General features: G+C 40.3%; 1 protein-coding gene and 2 non-coding genes across 6 annotated transcripts in view; 2 read left to right on the plus strand and 1 right to left on the minus strand.

Moving 5' to 3' along the window:
* Positions 1–872: 872 nt before the first annotated feature.
* The window catches only part of LOC127696114 (ATP-binding cassette sub-family G member 3-like), a 120836-nt gene continuing 100265 nt past the window's right edge, over positions 873–21443 (minus strand). For 2 of the 4 annotated variants that reach the window (XM_052198625.1, XM_052198624.1), the window contains exons 12-16: positions 19692–19816; positions 16160–16314; positions 5872–5961; positions 4946–5031; positions 873–2784 (exon numbers count right to left, since the gene is read on the minus strand). In XM_052198625.1, coding sequence (XP_052054585.1) covers positions 2631–2784; positions 4946–5031; positions 5872–5961; positions 16160–16314; positions 19692–19816 — 610 coding nt within the window. In that variant the 3' untranslated portion in view covers positions 873–2630. The remainder of the gene's footprint in view (positions 2785–4945; positions 5032–5871; positions 5962–16159; positions 16315–19691; positions 19817–21443) is intronic. The other 2 variants (XM_052198626.1, XM_052198627.1) reach the window with 2 other exon arrangements.
* Positions 12092–12198, plus strand: LOC127696889 (small nucleolar RNA SNORA42/SNORA80 family). Its single transcript, XR_007980338.1, has one exon. It is a non-coding gene; the product is annotated as a small nucleolar RNA SNORA42/SNORA80 family (small nucleolar RNA).
* LOC127696903 (small nucleolar RNA SNORA17) lies at positions 13900–14030 on the plus strand. The gene has a single exon (XR_007980350.1). It is a non-coding gene; the product is annotated as a small nucleolar RNA SNORA17 (small nucleolar RNA).

The raw sequence follows: 21443 nt of genomic DNA on the forward strand, positions 1-21443 counted from the left end.
CAGCACAATTTCAATCATAGCCTCATTACTTACAGCTTGCTTAGTCTCACAGCACTGAGACATTATAAAAAGTATTTACTTTGAACATGTGATGCATATATATCTAAAACCTTCTAATAAGCAAATAGTGCATAGTAAAGCAGATATTACTCACATATGTTTTGTAAGCTGGTTAAGTTTAGTGAGAGGAAGTTCATAGGAGTTAAAAAAGTGTTAGAGAAATCATAATTCAAATATCACATGTATATGAAGAAAAAAATTCAAACTATGTAAATGCAATGTTTATATTATATTTTTCTTCCTTTCATATGTGTATTATAAGGGAGCAATATATCTATTTCTATCTTTAGCAATATCTATCATCTCTCTCTATCTCTCTATCTACCCGTCTATCTATCATCTGTCTTTCTATCCATATATCATATATAGAGGATACAAGGCTCTATGCCTAAAAGGTATTGACAGAAACACTGTACCTCTCTTTCTCCCAGGAATATTAGAAGATATGTAGTTATCCCCACTAGTATAAATTTGTTGAATGTGATACAATTTTATAGTTAATTGATTTTGTAATTTCATTGGGAATACATCAACATACTCACATTGCAGGAAATAATTATGAGTATTAGTACTATAGAAATCTTATCTTTGCCTGGTTTACTTTGCAAATGTTGTATACTTCATATTACAGGAAAATTTAAGAATGTAGTCATTGTGGTAAAGTTCTGAGTTCTTGCAAGTTTTGTCAAATATCTTTAAAATCCCATATAGGAAAATGATGGTATAAATATTACCCATATAATAAATGCTCTTACTAACACAGGAATTTTTAAAGAAGTAATGCAATCCATATTAAAGGAGAATACCATGGATATAAACAAAATGATAAAATTTTATTTTATCTGATTTCTCTTTACATTTAGAAAACACTGCAAAAGTAATTCATATATATAAATAAATTTATTAGCATAATGCATGCGGCAAATCTTTCACAAGTGCCAATTACATACACAGGCATGAAAGAATTCTAACTGTAGAGAACTTCTGTGAATATATGCAAATTGATAAAGATTTTGAATATCACAGGCATTGTCAAAGGGATGAAAGAGTTCACAATGGAAAAAAGCCATATGAATGTAGCCCACATGATGAAGCCTTTGCCTGTCTCAGTGATCTTCAAAGTCATAAAAGATTATTACTGGAGAGAAGTCCTATGAATGTAGCCAATATGGTAAAGCCCTTGCACGGATCATTACTCTTCAAAGTCATAAAGGAATACACATAGGAGAGAAACCTTATGTATGTAACCATTGTGGCAAAGTCTCAATCTTGCCTCTCAGATGTGTTGGGGTATCCAAGGCTTGCTGTGGTGAGAGAACTGGGTTCTGATGATGTGAAGTAACATTGGTTTCTGTTGTTGGAGGGACCCATCACTCCAGCTGCATATATAGCAGAGGATGGCCTTGTTGGGTATCAATAGGAGAAGAGGCCTTTGGTCTTTGTGAATGTTCGATGCCCCAGTGTAGGGGATTGTAAGGGCAGGGAGGTGGGAGTGAGTGAGTGGGAGGGGACACACCCTCATAGAAGCAGGAGGAGGGGGATGGGATGGGGGCTTCTGGGGGCAGAATCAGGAAAGGGGATAACATTTGAAATATAAATAAAAATATCCAATAAAAAATTTAAAAAGTTATTCCTTGTTGATTTAAGTATAACAGAAACCTAATAGAAAAAAATCTTCATCAAATACTTAACCCCAAAATTTCTTTTTTTATATTTGTAATTTTATCTTTATTTTTAAAACATGGACAATTCCATACATGTACATAATGCATTTCAGCCATTCCCCCTCCATCCCACCTGTCTCATCTCCCTTACACTCCCTTCACAGTCTCCTCTTTACAAGTCTCTTTCTCACCTTCACATCTTTGGATTTGTCTTGTGACACACAGAGTTTCAACAGGGCTATCTTTGGAATTCGGGGTTTCACATTTTCCACTGGAGTCTGGTAGGCTTAAATGTAAGGATACATGTGAACCAATGACTACCTCTCTCCCTTGATCAATATTTCAACAGAATGGGGGATGGGCCCATTGAGTTCCCCCGTGTTCCTTCCTGTGCCGGTAAGGGATCAAGATACCTCTACAGATACCTACTCTTGTGTAGGTAGCTGTAGAGTTAGAACACAGACCAAGGTTGCCATGGCTGTACATGACAATATTGCATTTCCATTCTTTCTTATCATCTTGTGGCTTCTGTACTCTTTCTACTCCTAGTCCACAAAGCTCTGAGCTGTAGAGGGCATGCTACAGGTGGCCTGTTTGTGGTTAAGCACTCAAGTGTCCCTTAGCTTTGTACTGGGAGCAGCCATAGTCTCTCTGTTCACCCCATTTCACCTCTCTGGCTAATGTTGGCTATAGCATTTGTTCACGAATACAGTTATAAACAGTCAGAAGATAGTTTGAAATTACATCTTTTTAAACAACTGTAAAAAATGCCCACCATAGTACCTAAAACCTTGTCAGCTGCAGGTTTATTTGTTTGATTTACAGTACAAAGAAAAGTTTCTTTTCAATGTCAGGATAATTGAAATACAACGGAAATTTAAATATAGAAAATTTAAAAATGGTAATTTAAGAATATATCCTTTTCTTAAGAGGTAGCAATTTTACATAAGCAATCATTAACAAGATAATCATTATACAACCTAAGGCCAGGTGATTCTCCCAGAAGCCCCAGGATGAGGGATCAATGTCCTGGTTTTGCAAGAACTCTTCACCAGTACATCTGTAATTCAACACACACAAAAATATGTCAAAGTTTATTCTGTATATTCACTGCTACTCCCTTTTAAAACTCATAATTATTAACATGCCATTAAAAATGGTCCTTTATATTTAATGTATAGTAGGCATGATACGCTTACAATGTTTTATACATTTCGCCAATCAATTAAAATTACTTGAATCAGGTACTTCATTTAATTTCAAAAACAATCAATAGTTATGTACCTATCACAATTCCTAGAAAGCATAGAGGAAATAGGCCTAATAAGTTTGGGGATTTTTCAGAGTCATACTATGATCCAACTCTGTAGTGTTCACATGTCATTCATTTATAAATCTATAATGCTGTTCTTAACAAAGGTCAAAGGCATGGATCAAGTTCTGCTACTCCTGAAGCAAAAAACTCCATCGCTTTCTAATGACACGGATATTCCAAGGAGATAAAAGTTTTGACAGCACTTGCTGACACAGTAGACAGTCATGCACAAGAACAGAAGCATGGGATTCTAGACCTGGGACCAGAGAAGCTCAAGAGTTCAGGCAGGAGTCAGTGAATTCCTGTCTTTATCCTGTACTAAGACTGAAGAGACAACCACAACTGCTTAGCTACAGGACATCCTCAGCAGCACTGGTGACAGACTGAGCCTGTGCTAGTAGTGGGAGCACAGCAGCATACAGTGGGTCCATACTAAAATAAAAGTCGCTGCTAAGAATTCTACAAACACCTACAATTACTGCCTGAATCTCTCCACCCCTGTGACTCTCTGTTCCCTTGTATCTGTTAGGATTTAGCAGATTACAAATCTGCTGAAAGAGCAGATTTCTTCCTCTTGAGAGGACAATCTGTGAGGAAGTCTGTGGATGGCCTCCTCTGCTTTCCCTTTCCCATCCATGTCCTCCTGACCAGAAACTGGTCAGGAAGTTGTATAAAAAAGAGGCCAGGCCACACTATAGGAGAGAAGATGTGAGACAAAACAGGTTTTCTTATCAGTAAATCAAAATGCAAATTTTTCACTGCTTTTTTCATTATTATTTTGAATATCCATGAGAGATATAATGTATGACAATATTTCTCTGTTTTATATATCAAAATTCAATCATGAGAACAATCATACAAAGTGAAAGTGTTGTAAATTTAAAACATATCAGTTAAATTTCATTAAAATCTGTTTCAATTTTAATAGCATCAGACAAAAAAAGATTATTTTCAACATGCTGAAATGTGTCTGCCTTTCATTAAAGGACATTCTCTGATAGGGCATTTCATACACAGAACATACACAAACAGATGCGCGCGCACACACACACACACACACACACACACACACACACACACACCAGCCTTTGGGTTCTTGAAGTCTTCCAGAGTATGAGGAGGTGGGAAGATGCTAAATGCTGTCAGGCAAAGCTCACCCTTGCTGCCCTGACATTATCAGGGTCAGCTCATAGGTCCCATACCCTATACATTTAGAAACGATATGGATTTGCTAACCTATCAGAGCATCCCATGTCAAACTGAAATGTTATGAGACAATCAACTCAAATCCACAATCAAAACACCAAAACTCTTCTACGAGGTCCTAAGAACCCTTTCTACACATTTTCTACCCCATGGAGAAGTAGGGTCAAGATATGTGGGAAGCCATTAGAGATCCTCACTTCAGCCCAGAGGGCTGACAGGGCAAAGGTCCTGAGTAAAACAAAGAAGAGCCTCTCCCAGTGACTGCCGGTGGAAGGAATTCCTGAAATAACTGTGGGATGCTCCAGACTATGCAAACATCAGATGTCTCCACCTGAGGACCCTTATCTCTCCCTGCTGAAACTGCCAAATTGCCCCTCCCTCCTTTGTTCTTGCCTTGAGAAGAGCTCTTCCTCTGAGAGCTTAAAACCTGTGTACCCCGGAACATTAAACGAAGCCTCAACAATTGAACCCCCCTTTGCCTGACTTCCTTCTTTTTCTCCCCCGTTTGACCCTCAGGTAGCACCTCTTCGGGACCCTGGAGTAACTGGACCTGCTGGACAGGTCAAAGATATATGTTCTCTGGTACACAAGGAGTGACTCCGGGGAGCAGGCAAAGGACAAAGTGTTAACCCTGGAAGGGCAGGTCCCTCTAAGTCTACTAGCATTCTATGCCTCATTATAACACTGAACTCAAACTTACATTACATAGTTCTGACATCTACTGATTTCTACTGTGTTGTGTTCTGGACAGAAGTTTTGTCCCAAGAATTCATTGTGCTGCAAAGCCTGTAACACAAGCAGGAGTCAGGAAAGGCAAATAGTTCTATATTTCCATAAGTTTCCAAAGAATAAACACAGCTATGTCTTTAAGTTCAATACTTACTGATATTCACAAAAATTTTTAAACCAAAACCTCCACCAAGTTCACAGTCTGCACAGCTAAGCAGTGTCTCCCACCAGCACCTCTACACTCAGGAGGTTTAGGATTGAAATAATGATGCTTCCACTTGCCTAATGAATGGGTTCTCTAACTACATCACCCCAGTATCCTCCTTCTTGTCCAATTCCATAATCCTGTCAACCCTATAATTAAAACAATATGACTCATTTAATGCATGTTATTGATTTATAGTAAGAATATTTTCTTGTTTGTTTTCATCAAAGCTAGCTGTAATTATGGGATGAAAAGTATTTTATGTTACACTCCATGGCAGAGAAAACTTGTGGAGCCAGTATGGTTGTGGGTATTACATAGTTTCTGTTTCTTTTAATTTCCTGATATGAACTATATACATCTTAGTCTCTGATCCTATCATCATTTCCTTAATGGGTACAGATACAGTAATACATTTTTCATCACATAGACTACCTTTCGTATTTGTTCTGAGCTTTCTCTCCCCCTTCAATTCTCTCAAATAACATGCCTCACATGAGAGGAAAGGCAGAGGTGACTTACTGGTCTTAGCCAAAGTAAAACTAACAGGAAATTGTTCATCTTTTGTTTTTGTAAGGAAATTCCGGACAGGAGCTGGTTAGGGATTATAGCTGATGAAAAGATCCAGGTAGGATTCAGTTCAGTTACTACAATTAGAGAACCTAAGTACAGTGACAGAAAGGACAGCTTACCTTAAATCCATAATGAGGAATGCTAACATACAGAACCCATGAGAGCTTAGTCATGAAGGTTATGGAAAATAGTGATAGACCTGAAAAAAACTACAAAGAGCAGAAGAACCACGAGTTAGAACCAGTCCTGTGAACTCTAGACAAGTTCCTCTCTCTTCAAGACATCTACATCCTTCTGACCATTTCTGTTTAGACCAGTTGTTTAAAAAAAAAAAAAACCAAAAACATATTTCAGTTAACTCTAAATAGAAGTTTTATTTTTCAGAAAGCCAGGGATCTTTGTGGTTTTAAAATGATCTGCCGACATAACTATGCAGAAGTCAAACCTTTTAGATACTTACATTATATGTATAATGCCATGGAAACTATACACATCCTATAAACTTTAAATGAAGCCATCCTACACATCTAAAATTATCTTTAGATTATTTATTTATCCAATTTTCTGGGAGCTTCCCAGCTCAGAGAGGGTAGTGGTGGGGGAGCACAGAGTAGGACTATGGTGTGGATATAAGTGTGAGAGTCCCTGGACATTCTAGCTAACTGTACTGAAATGCTGATGACAACTTCTAAAAACTCCTAAAAAGTTTCTTGCTGTTTCTGAGGGAAAAAATCTGCTGTCTTAGGGGATAGACACCTGTAGCTTAACAGTGGGGAATTAAGTAATATGGTCTTTGTTCTATCTCAGCAGAAATGCAAGGGTCTAACTTCTTTTGGCCTGCTAGTCAGAAGTTGCAGGAAGTAAAAGGGACACTTTGAGAAGAGATTACATCATATATTACAAAATTGTAAAACGTTTCCTATGAAAGCTTTTTCCAAGGGGGAAAAGCAGGAATATCCTATGTTGGGAAAGAAAAAAAATCTTTTCTAAACACGGAAAAGCAAAAAATTCTAGTAAGGAAAAAATTCTCTCTTCTCTTTGTCCTTAGTACTTAAACATCTTTCAGAATTATGATCACATGTTAAAAAGTTCATCACAAGTTCACATGAAAAACTCAAATCATAAATTGAAATAGAAGTTTACAACAGAGAATGTTTACATGCATATCCATTAGGTGTAAGTATCTGGCTAAACATCCATCACCTGTCACATCTCCACAGGTTCAGTGAAAGTTGAAAAACCACAACCAAGTTATTATTGAAGTTTTGTATAGATAAACCCCAGTCAATATTTTATTTTCTTTCCTAGCACCTCTAATAAATCATTAGTTCCCTTTTAATGACCTTGTTACAACTCTTGGAATGTGTTCCGAGTAGTAGAAAGTCTGGTTACTATCTAAAAGTAATATACTTGTGATGCATGGGAGACTGGCAGCATACTTATTTGCAGTTTTGACTATCAGAAAAGGATCTAATAGCAGTCCCAACTATAAAAGAACATAATAATCACTGACATGATTTTAGGAATTCTTACAGGATCACCGTTAAGACTTAAAAAGACATCTATTTGTCTATATAGCATCATATACTAAACAGTAGGTCTTCATAGATCTTCAGAGATATGCTCCAAAGGAACAGGCTAATACCTAGCTTGGTTATTATTGTTATATATGTATAATAATAACAGTAAAGGCATAATAATAGGAGGAATTTTTCCTGAGATGAATTCTCTTACAGTCTTGCCCAATAAGAGTGAATCTGTCTCATATTATATAATAATGTGAAGCAGACCATCTCAGGAAGAACAACTGCTAGTATATTAGCTTGTCTTATTATGGCTCCTGACACAATGTATTAGCTGTATAGTTTTTAGTACATAACTCAGAGGATGGAGGTATTCAGAACAGAGGCTTTATTTGTTTCATACACTTTCAATATTTGATTAGATAAATCTTTGATACTATCAGGACAACTATAGTGACTATTCTAATAAAACTATCACCATTTCCAGTAGGAATACATATTGGAAAAATACTGTGCCTGCCTCATATTATGTCAACTTGACACAAGCAAATTCACTGGAAAGGAGGGAATGTCAATTAAGAAAATGCCTCTATAGCCAGGCAGTGTTGGCACATGCCTTTAATCCCAGCACTTGGGAAGCAGAGGCAGGCAGATTTCTGAGTTTTAGGCCAGCCTGGTCTACAGAGTGAGTTTCAGGATAGCCAGGGTTATACAGAGAAACCCTGTCTCAAAATCACACAAACAAACAAACAAACAAACAAAAAATGCCTTTATATGATCAGCTGTAGGAAAGCCAGTTGGGCATTTATTTCATTAGTGACTGATCTTTGGGGGCCCAGCCCATTGTGGGTGAGAGCACCTCTGGTCTTGTGGTCCTTAGTTCTATAAGAAAGCAGGTTGAGAGACCCACTAATGCAAGCCAGTGTGCTTCCTGCCTCTAGGATCCTGCCTGTTTGAGTTTCTGTCCTGCCTTCTCCAGTAGTGAACAGTTATGTGGAAGCATAAGCCAAGTAACCTATTCTGCCCTAACTAGATGTTGGCCATGGTGTTTCATCAAGGCAATAGAAAGCTTAATTATGACTAACTTTTAATACCATTTACTCACTTCTACACCCAAGAATCATTAAGTCTTGTTTATAAGAGTGTTGACTCTCTCTCTCTCTCTCTCTCTCTCTCTCTCTTCATGACTTTAGGAATAATTTAGGATTCAAGTAAAATACAACCTTAAGACAACTTCAGGCCTAAACTGATCCTGTACACACTGTGTAGATTATTTTCTATTTTAAAAAGCTACCAAATTCGTCTGAAAGCACATCCAAGAGGAACAAACTACACCCAATACCTTGCGTTTCATTTCATGCCCCAAAACTCTACAGGCTTTCCTAGAAGCCTGTAGTACCAGGTTCACCCAGGTCTTTCTGAAGTCTTTGCCCACCATATTCCCCTAACATACATCCATCAGCCTTAAACTGCCTGGCATTTCCTGGACTCCATTTTCTGACCTTGCCTGTTTTTCTGGAGTCCCAGTGGTACTAGGGACTATAGGCCATGGCTGGCACTAGGAGCCCAAAGGCAAGATTAACACCCAAAACATTGGAGGCTATGAAGCCTATGCAGGCCACAAAACCCCCAGCTATACTCGAATGTCCCTTCCCCCACAGCATTGAGCTGGGCTTCTCAGCCCATTCGATCAGCCTGCGACATTCCTGGCCGCCACCCCCAGCCTTCCACTTGTGTTATCCCTGGCCTTTGTTCTTCTGAGAACAATACAGCTGCTTTCACCTGGAAATCAAGGCTGCCTCAGGGCAGTCTCACCTGGAAACATCCTGGGACCTGTAAGACAAGAAGTCCTTTAATCCCAGCAGGCGACCTGCTGAGAAGAGGAGCCAAGAATTTCTCAGCTATCTCCTTGAAGTCTGGGGGCAGGGTTTTACTTTAAAGGCTATATATATTGACTAAATATTAGTAAAATTCGGTCTTGATCAATGTCGTCCTGACTCTTTTCTCTTTCGTCGCCTCCCCATTTATCCCCAGAATTCTCTTCCAGGTCTCCAGTTCACCTGTAGTTGCGGGCAACTACACTTGAAGACTAGCTAATCACTAGAACCCCAGGCCATTCTGGCCAGGACATAAAGAGGAAAGAATTCAAGGGTGTGGGGAGTGGGAACTGTCCAAACCCCACCCATCCTACAAAGATAAACTGTTGACTCAGCATCCAAACCTGTAACTGAAAAACCCATATTGCTAAAGGCCAGCATAATAACACATCAACAACAACCAGGGCCATGTGGCACCACCAGAGCCCAGCAATCCCTGGATATCCTAACAAAGCTGAAGTACAAGAAAATGACTTTAAATACAATCACATGATGATTTCGTCCTTTAAACAGGAAATAAATTAGTCCCTTAAAAAATACAGGAAAATACAATAAGATATGTTAAGGAAATAAACAAAACTATTCAAGAAATGAAAATGTACATAAACGCAATATTGAAAACACAAACTGAGAGCCCGGGGCCTTCCTAGGGGGCCCTTCCCTAGTCTTGAGAGAAGGGAAGAGTTGGAAGGTCTTGCTCACAGGGCAAGGAGGAGATGAGGAATTGTTTAGGGAAAGGAATGAGTTGGGCTGTGGTCAGGGGAGTTTCAAAGTTCTGACTTGCTAGCAATCAGACCCCTGCTGGGACTCTGAGTAGCAATCAGGCTATTTCTGCTGCTCAGCTAGACTAGCAAGCTGGTGCTTCTTAGTTTCACAGGATAAGGACAGACTTATGATTATCCAAGTGGTACAGATTGTGTATTTTATTTTTTATTACATGTACATGTATACAACTTCAGTTACCATTAGGAAATACAGACAGAATAGATGATTCCTATCATCATCATCATCATCATCATCATCATCTTTATAATATTAATGTAAAGAATCTAACAACTGTCTCCTCAAAAAAACCACATTTATTATAATGGCAGTCTACTTCCAGGCTGGTAATGTTTGCTGTTTGAAAGCATTCCAGACAAATGGAGCATATTTGAACTGTTTTATTTTTTTTTTTTTAATGAACAGCAAATACCAATAGTTCACTTATATTACTGTATGTTCTCTGAGAAATAGAACAGTTTATTGATAGAAATAGAAAGTTTATTTTAATCAATTTATTATTCTTTCTGGGGTCTCTTCCAACGGGGATATAGGGTATAGGGTATTACCCCCTATCTTTTAACTACATTTTCAGAGAGTCAGAAAAAGAGAGACAGAGAACTGTCAGTGCATAGCTTAGTCTCCTGGTCAGTCTGATTTTGTCAATTGTCTCTATTTACCCTGCACACCAAATATGCTATTTTTTTTAGGACAGATACTCTAAGTTAGTTACTGGAGTAATGTTCTCATCTAGCTATGTGCTTCTCTGTCACAAGAAAGACTTCCAAATAGTGCCCAGATTAATTTAGTTTTAGAATTTCCTAAAAAGACTCATGTAGTTTTGTAAGGAAAAGACATAAAATGAACGATAATTCAGGAAGTGCCCAAGATTGCAACACACAGAGACCAAAACCCAAAAGTTAGAGAGAGAAGGACAGTGACCTTCAGCAATCGCCAGCTTTGCTGGACCTGTGTGAAACAGCTCAACAGGCTTCATGACTCTTGACATGTCCAGTGGCATTACTGTGTCAACTGAGGCAATCCTGGAGATGGTAGGGGAGCAAGAACTACAGATGGGAGCATCACTAACAGTAAACAAGAAATGAAAGAAAGAATCTCAGGTGCAGAAGATTTGGGCAGATATCATGCAGTCTATAAAAGACCATGGATGCCAGACCATGGATACTACACCCAGCAAAACTTTATTTTTTTATTTTTTATTCGATATATTTTTTATTTACATTTCAAATGATTTCCCCTTTCCTGGCTCCTCATTCCCTGAAATTCCCATAAGCCCTCTTTCCCCTGTTCTCCCATCTACCTCTCCCACTTCCCTGTTCTGGTTTTGCCCTACACTGCTGCACTGAGCCTTTCCAGAACCAGGGACCACTCCTCCGTTCTTCTTGGACATCAGTTGATATGTGGATTATGTCTTGGGTATTCCAAGTTTCTAGGCTAATATCCACTTATTAGTGAGTGCATACCATGACTGATCTTTTGAGACTGGGTTACCTCACTTAGGATGATGTTCTCCAGCTCCACCCATTTGTCTAAGAATTTCATGAATTCATTGTTTCTAATGGCTGAATAGTACTCCATTGTGTCTATATATCACATTTTTTTTTTATCTGTTCCTCCGTTGAGGGACACCTGGGCTCTTTTCAGCTTCTGGCTATTATAAATAAGGCTGCTATGAACATAGTGGAGCATGTATCCTTATTATATGCCCAGGAGTGGTATAGTAGGGTCCTCCGGAAGTGACGTGTCCAGTTTTCTGAGGAGCCGCCAGACTGATTTCCAGAGTGGTTGTACCAATTTGCAACCCCACCAGCAGTGGAGGAGTGCTCCTCTTTCTCCACATCCTCGCCAACACCTGCTGTCTCTTGAGATTTTAATCTTAGCTATTCTGACTGTTGTGAGGTAGTCTCAGGGTTGTTTTGGTTCCAGCAAAACCTTTAATTACCATATATGGAAAACACAAAATAATCTACGTCAAAACAAAATTTAAACAATATCTATCTAGAAATTCAGCCTACAACTCTGAAGAAAATACAAGCAGTCATTAAAAGACTCCCAGCCAAAAATGTATGGGGCAGATAGTTTTAGTGAGAATTCTACCAGATTTCAAAGAAGAGTTAATACCAATATTTTACCACCTGTTATACAAAACAGAAACAGAAGGAACCTCTCTCATAGTGTTCCATGCTAGAGTAAACTGTGGCTTTTAACCATTGCCTAGCCTCTGTGCTTATAGACTGTGGGCACTGAAGCAGGTCACATAGTTGAATAAAAAAAAAGAAAGAAACAGAAGAAACACTGCCAAATTCATTTTATGAGGCCACAATTACCCTTATACCTAAACCAACAAAAACTCTATGAACAAAGGAATGTTCAGACCAGTCTCCCTTATAGATATTGAAGCAAAAGTAGTCAATTATATACTAGCAAACTCAATCCAAGAACACACTAAAAATGTTATCCACCATGATGAAGTAGGTTTCATCCCAAGGATGAGGGATGATTCAACATATAAAAATCCAACAATGTAACCCACCATATGAGCACATGAAAGAAAAAAATCACATGATCATCTCATTAGATGCTGAAAAAGTCTTAGACACAATCTAATGCCCCTTCATGTTAAAAGACTTGGGAAGATCATGAATACAAGGTACATATCTAAACACAATAATGTCAATATGCAGCAAACCAATAGACAGCATCAAATTAAATGTGGTGAAACTTAAGGCAATTCAATTAAAATCAGGGACAAGACAAGGCTGTTCACTCTCTATTCAATATTGTACTTGAAGTTTTAGCCAGAGTAAGAAGACAACTGAAAAAGATAAAGGGGATGCAAATTGCAAAAAAAATAAGTCAAGGTATCTCTATTCCCAGATGATATGATAGCATACATAGGTGACTCTAAATTCTACCAGAGGACTTCTATAGCTGATAACAATTTTGAACAAAGTGGCTGGATATGAAATTCTGTAGCCATAGAATGAAGGTTTACTTATTAATTATTCACTTCAGTTATTATAAATTGCATTTTCTTATGGCAGTGAAAGAAATAGATGGTAAAAACATTTTTGTCATCTGCCTAAGGCTTGTTGTAGACAACAACAAAGCCCATGGATGGCTCTGTAGGCTTTTGTCTAATGGTGGAAAAACTCCAGAGTGTGTGTTAAAGTCACGCTTCACTTTCAGCCCTGACAGTAAATGCAACAGGTTAGCTGGAAAGCCACCACTTAACTTTGTGTAGGAACCATTTAAAGATGACAAGTCTTGAGCCATACTTTATTAGTTTAATTTTTAAGAGATGCAAGTAATCACAGATTTTTACTTATCAATATAAAAGTATTATATCCAACTTTATGGTGAGGCCAAAGTACTTTTAAAGTGAAGGCAAGATTTGGTTATGAATGAACAAGCCACACAGCCTCAAGCTGCTGGTGGCCTGCTTGCTGCTGGGCAGTAAGCAGTGCATGGATGCCACCTTGCTGGGGCAAGATAGGGATGGGAGGAGAAAGCCCTGCAGAAGCCGCCCAAGAAGCGAGGCAAGAGCACACTCCTCGATGAAAGTACACAGATTTGTTTCAATGTGGCCTTGGTTCTAATATCGTTAGTAAAGCTCCTAATTGTTGTGGATGCATATGCAATTTAGGAGACAAACAACTCTCCATAGCAGAACCAGACAGCGAGTGAAACTGAATTGGACAGGCTGGCAAGCACCAGGAGTGGCAATACTAGGAAAAGCTGTGGTTTGAGCCAGCTTACCCCACACAAAATGTCAGGCAACTTCCAGTAGACAGTTTAATATCACAATCTCCTGCATACTCCTTTTGAAATCCACCGCCCCCCAACCTGTTCTTTCCGGGAGAAAATGAGCCAGCCACAGCACTTTTTTGAAATTTCAATTTATTATGGTTTTGTAATATGATCCCAGGAATGTGTCTTAAGAGTTCACTAGAAACAGCATGTTCCTGTCCCTAGAGTTGTTACAGCTGTGACTGCTGTGTCACAAGTGTCAGCAAGGTGTCAGAGAGGAGAGAGGCTATGCCTGTCCTCAGTGTACTGACCTGTGACCATCTGAATGATAGAGAGCCTAACACTCTCTGAAAACAGCAAACCTTTTTCAGGGACCATCGGTTTGGTGCTGTGCAAGGCTGGACATGCTCCCAGGTTGGGAGTGAGCTGGAGACTATTGCAAACACAGCCTGGGATTGTGGACCCTGGGCAGGAGTGAGTCTGATACAGATGGTACTGGAATGGGGCCATGTGTGTAGGATGGGGCAGGATCAAGCCCAAGAAGAAAACCAGTATATTGATACAGGGTCCAGATAGGGAGCTGGCCTGAGACAACCACCAGCCCAATGCTGCACTGGTGTGGGGAGGGGGTAAATCATGCATTAGATGACTTCTGCCTGTTTCCATAATGTATGGACAGGGCATAACACCACTGATACCAGTTCTGAGATGATCCCAGACACTCAGAGTCCCTGGGCGCCACTAAGAGGAACAAATAAGTAGTGGAGAAATGGAAGAGAAAGAGCGAAAAAAGAATGTGGGCACAATGAAGAGATGCAGAATTGGAGACTTGAGGGTAGTGAGGAACAGCCTGGTGTCAGCAGGTAGTGATGCAACCTAGGACCATGGTGGGGCCCTGGTTTGGGCTGCTACCAAGGGCCACATCTGGACCCATGATCCAAAAGTAGGAGGAGGTCTATTATCACCAAAGCCAGGTGGATGTTTCTGGTCTGGACTGCCACCTATGGACACCCGAAGCTCTATAGGACTGGTTGACCCCTCACCCAAGCATCCTGAGACAGCTGGTCCTGGAGGTAGGAGAACAGGAGAGGTGACTCCACCCATAGCCAATTTGCAATATTCAGATTAGCAGCCCTGCATTTTTTTTTTCATTTGGTTTTTTCGAGACAGGGTTTCTCTGTGTAGCCCTGACTGTCCTGGAACTCACTCTGTAGACCAGGCTGGCCTCAAACTCAGAAATCTGCCTGTCTCTACCTCCCAGAGTGCTAGGATTACAGGCATGTGCCACCACTGCTGGGCTGGCCCTGCATGTTTTAAGAGTTAGGGATGAGTTGGCCACAAGAGTGTTAATGTGAGAGAGCTGGTTCTGCCACACATCTCCTATATCGTGGCATGGATGAGGGAGAGCTACCCTCCTCCCTACTCACCCCTCTCCATCTGTAGCAGGTGGGACACCTGGCTCTGGAATCATTGAAGCAGGAGAGCTGGCCCTCCCCCTCACTTGCTGTAGCAGTTAGAAGAGCAGGCCCTTCACTTTGCCTGGGCAGCACAATAGAGCTGACCTTGGTAGCAAGGGCAGGGCATAACCCGCCCACAATGTGTAAGCATAGCAAAGTTGGCTCTGCAGTTGTGGTGGCACAGATGAGGGAGACATACCTTAATACCCTCCCAGTCCCTCACAATCTATGACAGGTAGGAGAGATGGCCCAGGTCATGAGAGTAGGAGAACTATCCTGGTCCCTCACCACATGCAATACACAGGAGAGGGGACCCTTACTTCACCTGGGCAGCAGAGTAGAATTGGCCCTGGTGATCCTTAGGACATGAGAGCTGGTGGTCTAACACCAGCCCTGATACCTCTCAGACCCAGATCTAGGTCTTTGAATTGGTCCATACCAACATCTACCCCATGGATGAACTGCTCGAGTGCTTGAAGGGGCCAGTCTTAGCCAAAACTACATGACACAGGGCAACAGCATGATATCTAAGAGGCATCCCAGTGAGGTTCTAGTATTCAGAGTGTAAAAGAAGCCAGAACCCTTGTAACAGAACTTGTAGTAATCATTGTAATGACCATTTGCAAGCAAAGAATTATGGACAAAAGGGTATGCCGTTCAACACACTATGACACACTACAGCTTCCTCAATAAGGTGTTTTTCTCTTCTGAGAGAGCAGTTTGCAAAGGTGGAGGAGGAGATGAGTGTGATCAGGATGTATGATGTGAAATTTACAGAGTGCCAATAAAAAGTTTTTGTTTTTTGTATTTCAAAAAGGGCATATTAACTACATCATTGTACCAATATTAGAGCAATAGTCACAAAGCCCAAGAGGAAGACAATACCTTCTCTATTATAGACCACAATAAGCTTTAACATGACATCAATTCCCAAGTACTGATTTATCAAGCAGGTTACATGTCCAAGAAGAAACTCAAGGAAAATGTTTCTCTTAGAAAAACACAGTTCACACTCACCAGCATGAACATAAGGTAGATGGTTATCATTGTTGTTGGTACAGCAGCTGTATTCCCTCCAGCTCCTAAAGACAGGGACAGGGAACTGGCAGAAGAAGCCAACATCAGGACAGTAAATAACATCATGAAGAAACCCTTCACACCTGTTTTCATTCCTTAGAAAGAATAAAGTGGGTCAGTTTAGCTACCTAAGTCCAAACAATTGTACATTTTTCATCAAATTGTACATTTGAATCCACAAAGAATCTAATCACAGTTTTATAGCCATGTAGCTACTCTGGGTCTCCAATTTTATTGCTTCCTTCTATGTCACTACATACATTTGTCATATAATTTTTTATAATTATGTGTGTGTGTGTGTGTGTGTGTGTATACCATATGTGTGCAATCACTTGAGGAAGTCAGAAGAGACAATCAGAGCTCTACAGTTGTAGTTACAGGCAGCTAAATGCTGACCAATTATGTGCATGCTGGGAACCAAATCTGGGGAGCCTGGAAGAGCAACAACTGCTCTTAACCAATGAGCCATCTCTCCTGTCCCATCATTTGGCTTAATTTTTGTGCTTGCCACAAAGTAACTTTTCATATAATAGTTGTCTGCATTTGTACATCATTAAGAACAATTTATGAGATCCTGACCTGGAGACCTACCTGCAACACAGCTAGCCAAAATTCTACTGCCTTTTCTCATAGAAGAATCACCAATAGAAAATACTCCTATACACATTCCCCTGTGTTTATTATAATTGCATTAATAAAGAAAGTGGGATCGGAATTGTGCTGGTTTTTATCAATTTACTGCCATATGGGAACCTCATTAACAAAATTCTCCCACTATGTTGGTATGGGAGGGCAATTTCTTGATAAATCACTAATGTGGGAGGTTTCAGACAATGGTGGATGATGAAACCTCTGGGAAGGTGGTACTGAGTTCCATACGAAAGCAGGCTGAGGGACTGGAGAGATGGCTCAGGGGTTAAGAGCACCATCTGGTCTTCCACAGGTCCTGAGTTCAATTCCCAGCAACCACATGGTAGCTCACAACCATCTGCAATGGGATCTGATGCCCTCTTCTAGTGTGTCTAAAGAGAGCAATGGTGTACTCATACATAAAATAAATATATATTTAAAAAAAACAAAAAACAAAGTAGGCTGAGCAAGCCTTTCGGAGCAGCACTCCCCTATGGCCTCTGCTTCAGTTCCTACCTCAGGGTCCTGGCTTGAGTTCTTGCCCTGACTTTCCTTTTGATATACACTGAGATTAGATAAACTCTTTCTTCCCCTGTTGGTCTTGGTCACAGTGATCAGCACAGAAATAAAAAGCTAACAAAGGCAAGGATTAAGCAATCCTGCAGTGATGTTAATAACTAGAGGATGGGAGGGTGCCTCCAACTTTATTTTTCCCTAGCACACCATGCAGCAGCTATGGAGGAGGACAGTGAGTTTCATAAGCTGATTCATAATCTGTATGGAGCTGATGATGAGTCGTACATAGTCATGTGTTTTTACAATAGTCACAGGAAAACAAGGTGAGGTCTGGGGGAGCTGAATTCCATGCCTAATTATGTATAAAGGTTGTTATTAATATTATTATTGTATTATAAACATGAGTATGGTTGTTCATGTGCAACCATGTGCAAGTCCCATGATGTGCATGTGCCATGGTGTGCATGTGTCATGGTGTGCATGTGTCATGGTGTGTGTACTGGCTGGTTTTGTGTGTCAACTTGACACAGGCTGGAGTTATCACAGAGAAAGGAGCTTCAGTTGGGGAAGTGCCTCCATGAGATCCAGCTGTGGGGCATTTTCTTAATTAGTGACCAAGTGGGGAGGGCCCATTGTGGGTGGTACCATCCCTGGGCTGGTAGTCTTGGGTTCTATAAGAGAGCAGGCTGGGCAAGCCAGGGGAAGCAGGCCAGTAAGAAACATCCCTCCGTGGCCTCTGCATCAGCTCCTGCTTCCTGACCTGCTTGAGTTCCAGTCCTGACTTCCTTTAGTGATGAACAGCAGCGTGGAAGTGTAAGCTGAATAAACCCTTTCCTCCCCAACTTGCTTCTTGGTCATGATGTTTGTGCAGGAATAGAAACCCTGACTAAGACAGTATGCATTTGTCATGGTGTGCATGTGTCACGGTGTACATTTATCACAGTTTTCATGTGTTGTGGTATGCATATATCATGGTGAAGGATGACTTTCTGGAGTGATTCTCTCTTCTACTTTCGATTCTGAGAATCAAATTAGGATTGTTAGGCTAGCAAGAGAAGCACCCACAATACATCCCATGACCTAAATGACTGACTCTAGATGATAAATCTCTTGCTTATAAGACCAAATCTAAGCTTTGTCAGTACATGCTCTTAAAAGATATGTATCTGTTTTTGTGTCTGCGTATGAGTGTCAGTATGTATGTCAGTGTGTATGAGTGTATGTGTGTGCCTATGTGAGAATATATGTGTGTCATTGTGTGTATGCATATACATGTGTATTTATCTCTGTGTGTGGATGTAGACGTGAGTATGTATGTGTGTGTGTGTGCCATTGTGTGTATTTTATGCATGTGTGTTTATCTGTGAGTGTGTGTGTGTGAAAAATATTCTAAAAAGTCTATGATGAAGCCTAATCATAATGCACAAAACAATATGTGCACATATTCTAACTATTTATATTATATAACTTCAATGAACCCCAAATTCAATGTCCTCTTTCTGTAAGATGGCAGAGCAACACTATATATATATTTAAAATTTTTTACACAAGCATACATAAATATAAGCTATTATTTACTTTTCCAATTCTCATTTACATTTAGAGACAAATACAGCAACACACAGAAAATATATATCTGGGTTAGAGACATGTCTTAATGTTTCTGGGCATTCTTGCAAAAGCCTTGGATTTAGCTCAGCTCCCAACACCCACATAATGGGAAACATTCTCATTTGCTTCCAGGTACAGCACATCTGACATCTTTTTTTTTTTTTTGTTTTTGTTTTGGTTTTGTTTCTTTTTGTTTGTTTGTTTGTTTGCTTTGTTTCTCTTTCTTTTTTATTTTCTATATTCTTTGTTTACATTTCAAATGCTTTCCCCTTTCCCAGTTCCCCCTCCCCTCTGACATATGTTTATGGCAATCCATACACTGCGTTCAGTTAGAGGACACACACAAACACACGCACACACGCACATATACAGAAGCACACAGACACAAAGTCAAATAATGTAAGAATTTTACAGTAGATATGGATAGATACCTAAATTATTGGTATCTATTTTTCTCTATTGGCACTGCTTCAGGTGTCTATGTTATTTCGACATTCTTTATAATTTACAAAATCTATCAGTAAGTACACAGTCTCATAAACAGTGTTTGGAGTTCTTTTGTTATGGAGTCTTAGACACTATAGTCACATTGATCACGTGCTTTAGATTGCATACAGTGGACATACGCTTTTCTACTTTAAGGCTTGTCACAGTGGTACAAACCAAAGCATGTTCATCGAAGCCTAAAGACACATTCTCTGGTTTTGTTACTTACCGGCTATGACATATGTTATAAGTGTAAATGTAATACTTGGCAACAACCTCCTGGGTATTAGATCAGCCAGCAATTTTCCGAAGAAATAGGATGATGCTCTGTAGTATCCACTGCTATGCTCATGTCTACAGAAACAAAAGGCTTCATTACACATCCTTAGGTTAGCCCAGCAAGCACAGGTGGGATGCTGGCTACCCTGACTGCTGATACCACAGGGAGCTATGAGGACAGTGTCCCTGTGCTCCCGGCTGACTCCCATACACCTCCCCATCTTAGAACCAGCATTCCTAGGCCACCATCCTTATGGCATCCTCCCTGTGATCCCATCAGAGAAATCCCCTGTTTGGTCCACTAGGCCACAGAACAGCCCTGCAGGGAAACCGTCCAATGTCCCCACTCTCCTCAGAAGATACTCCTCAGAGGTACTTCAGGTCTCGGTACTTCACTTCAGACAGTATTCATGGTATCTCCTCTTATCTCCTTCATTTGAAGAAAGTTACACTGGTCCTTGGAGGATACGCTGTAGCCACTACATCCTTCTCTTCTGCATCTTTCACTTTAGTATAGACTTCTTCCTTCAGTAATCTCAGTTTACAACCCTGAACCCTTACCAGCTACCACACCTTGTCCTTCTCCTTCCTGGCCCCTATCCCTAAGTCATTTCAAACTCTAAGCTCCTCCCCTGTCAGTGTCTTCATTGTATCTCTGATTTGATTTGATTTGATTTGATTTGATTTGATTTGGTTTTTGAGAAAGGATCACTAGTGCAGGCTGGCCTCAAAATCCATATGTAGCAAAACTGACCATCCTCCCACCCCACCCACAAGTGTTCGGATTACAGGAATATTTCCCTGTTGAGGTTTACGTGGTGCTGTGACTACCCCAGGGTTCCATGCATACTAAGAAAGCACTTTACCACCTGAGCTATGCCCTCGGGTCCTCTCTGATGATTCTTTCCTTGTCATGCACTTGTAGGTAAATCATGCCTAGCTTTGAAAGCAGTGAATCCTAATCACAGGGCACCAAGGAAGCCTTCTTCCATGTTTGAAAAGCACAAGAGATGAGACAGCTGTTCACTACTGCACATCTGCTGGCTCTTTCCAGCCCTTCACCAAGGGGGCTGCACATTCTCATTCTTGTACAGCTTTACCTTTCCGGCTCCAATTTCCTGTAAACCCACTTCACTTAAGATCAAAAACCTGACATCTTTTATGGGGGAGGGCACATGAATGAACTGTGATTTTCATCCTTCTACTGTTGCTTTTCTATAGCACTGAGCCCTGATGACCACACCCCAACATTAAAATTTCACTGAGCTGCAGATACTTCAGCATTGTAGAAAATGTTAATCCCACTTTTGGAGTTTCTACTGCATCATTGATTATACAGCTCCTGGATAAAAATGCACAACTTTTATTATTTATAATAAGTCTTAAACAGCACAAGAGCTGAGCAGATACCTACCCTGCATGCTGATAGAATTTACCTTTCATTTAGTAGCCCCAAGTTATTATTTACGGTGTTTTATTTGGGCTGCTCTTAAGTCCAACTGGCCAGCTAATCTAACCTATAGCAGCTTTCTCTGTTCCTTCACCTTCTTCTCCCCCTCATAGTTTTCCTTAGACATCCAAGCCAGGAACTGCTAAATCCCTCCAATGTCTCTCCTGCCCAGCTATTGGCTGTGGGCATCTTTATTTACCAGTCAGAAATAACTTGCAGCAAGGTAACATAGGGTCACTTAGGTCAATGTGA

This window comes from Apodemus sylvaticus, chromosome 11, assembly GCF_947179515.1.
Source record: "Apodemus sylvaticus chromosome 11, mApoSyl1.1, whole genome shotgun sequence".
In the NCBI taxonomy this organism is placed as follows: domain Eukaryota; kingdom Metazoa; phylum Chordata; class Mammalia; order Rodentia; family Muridae; genus Apodemus; species Apodemus sylvaticus.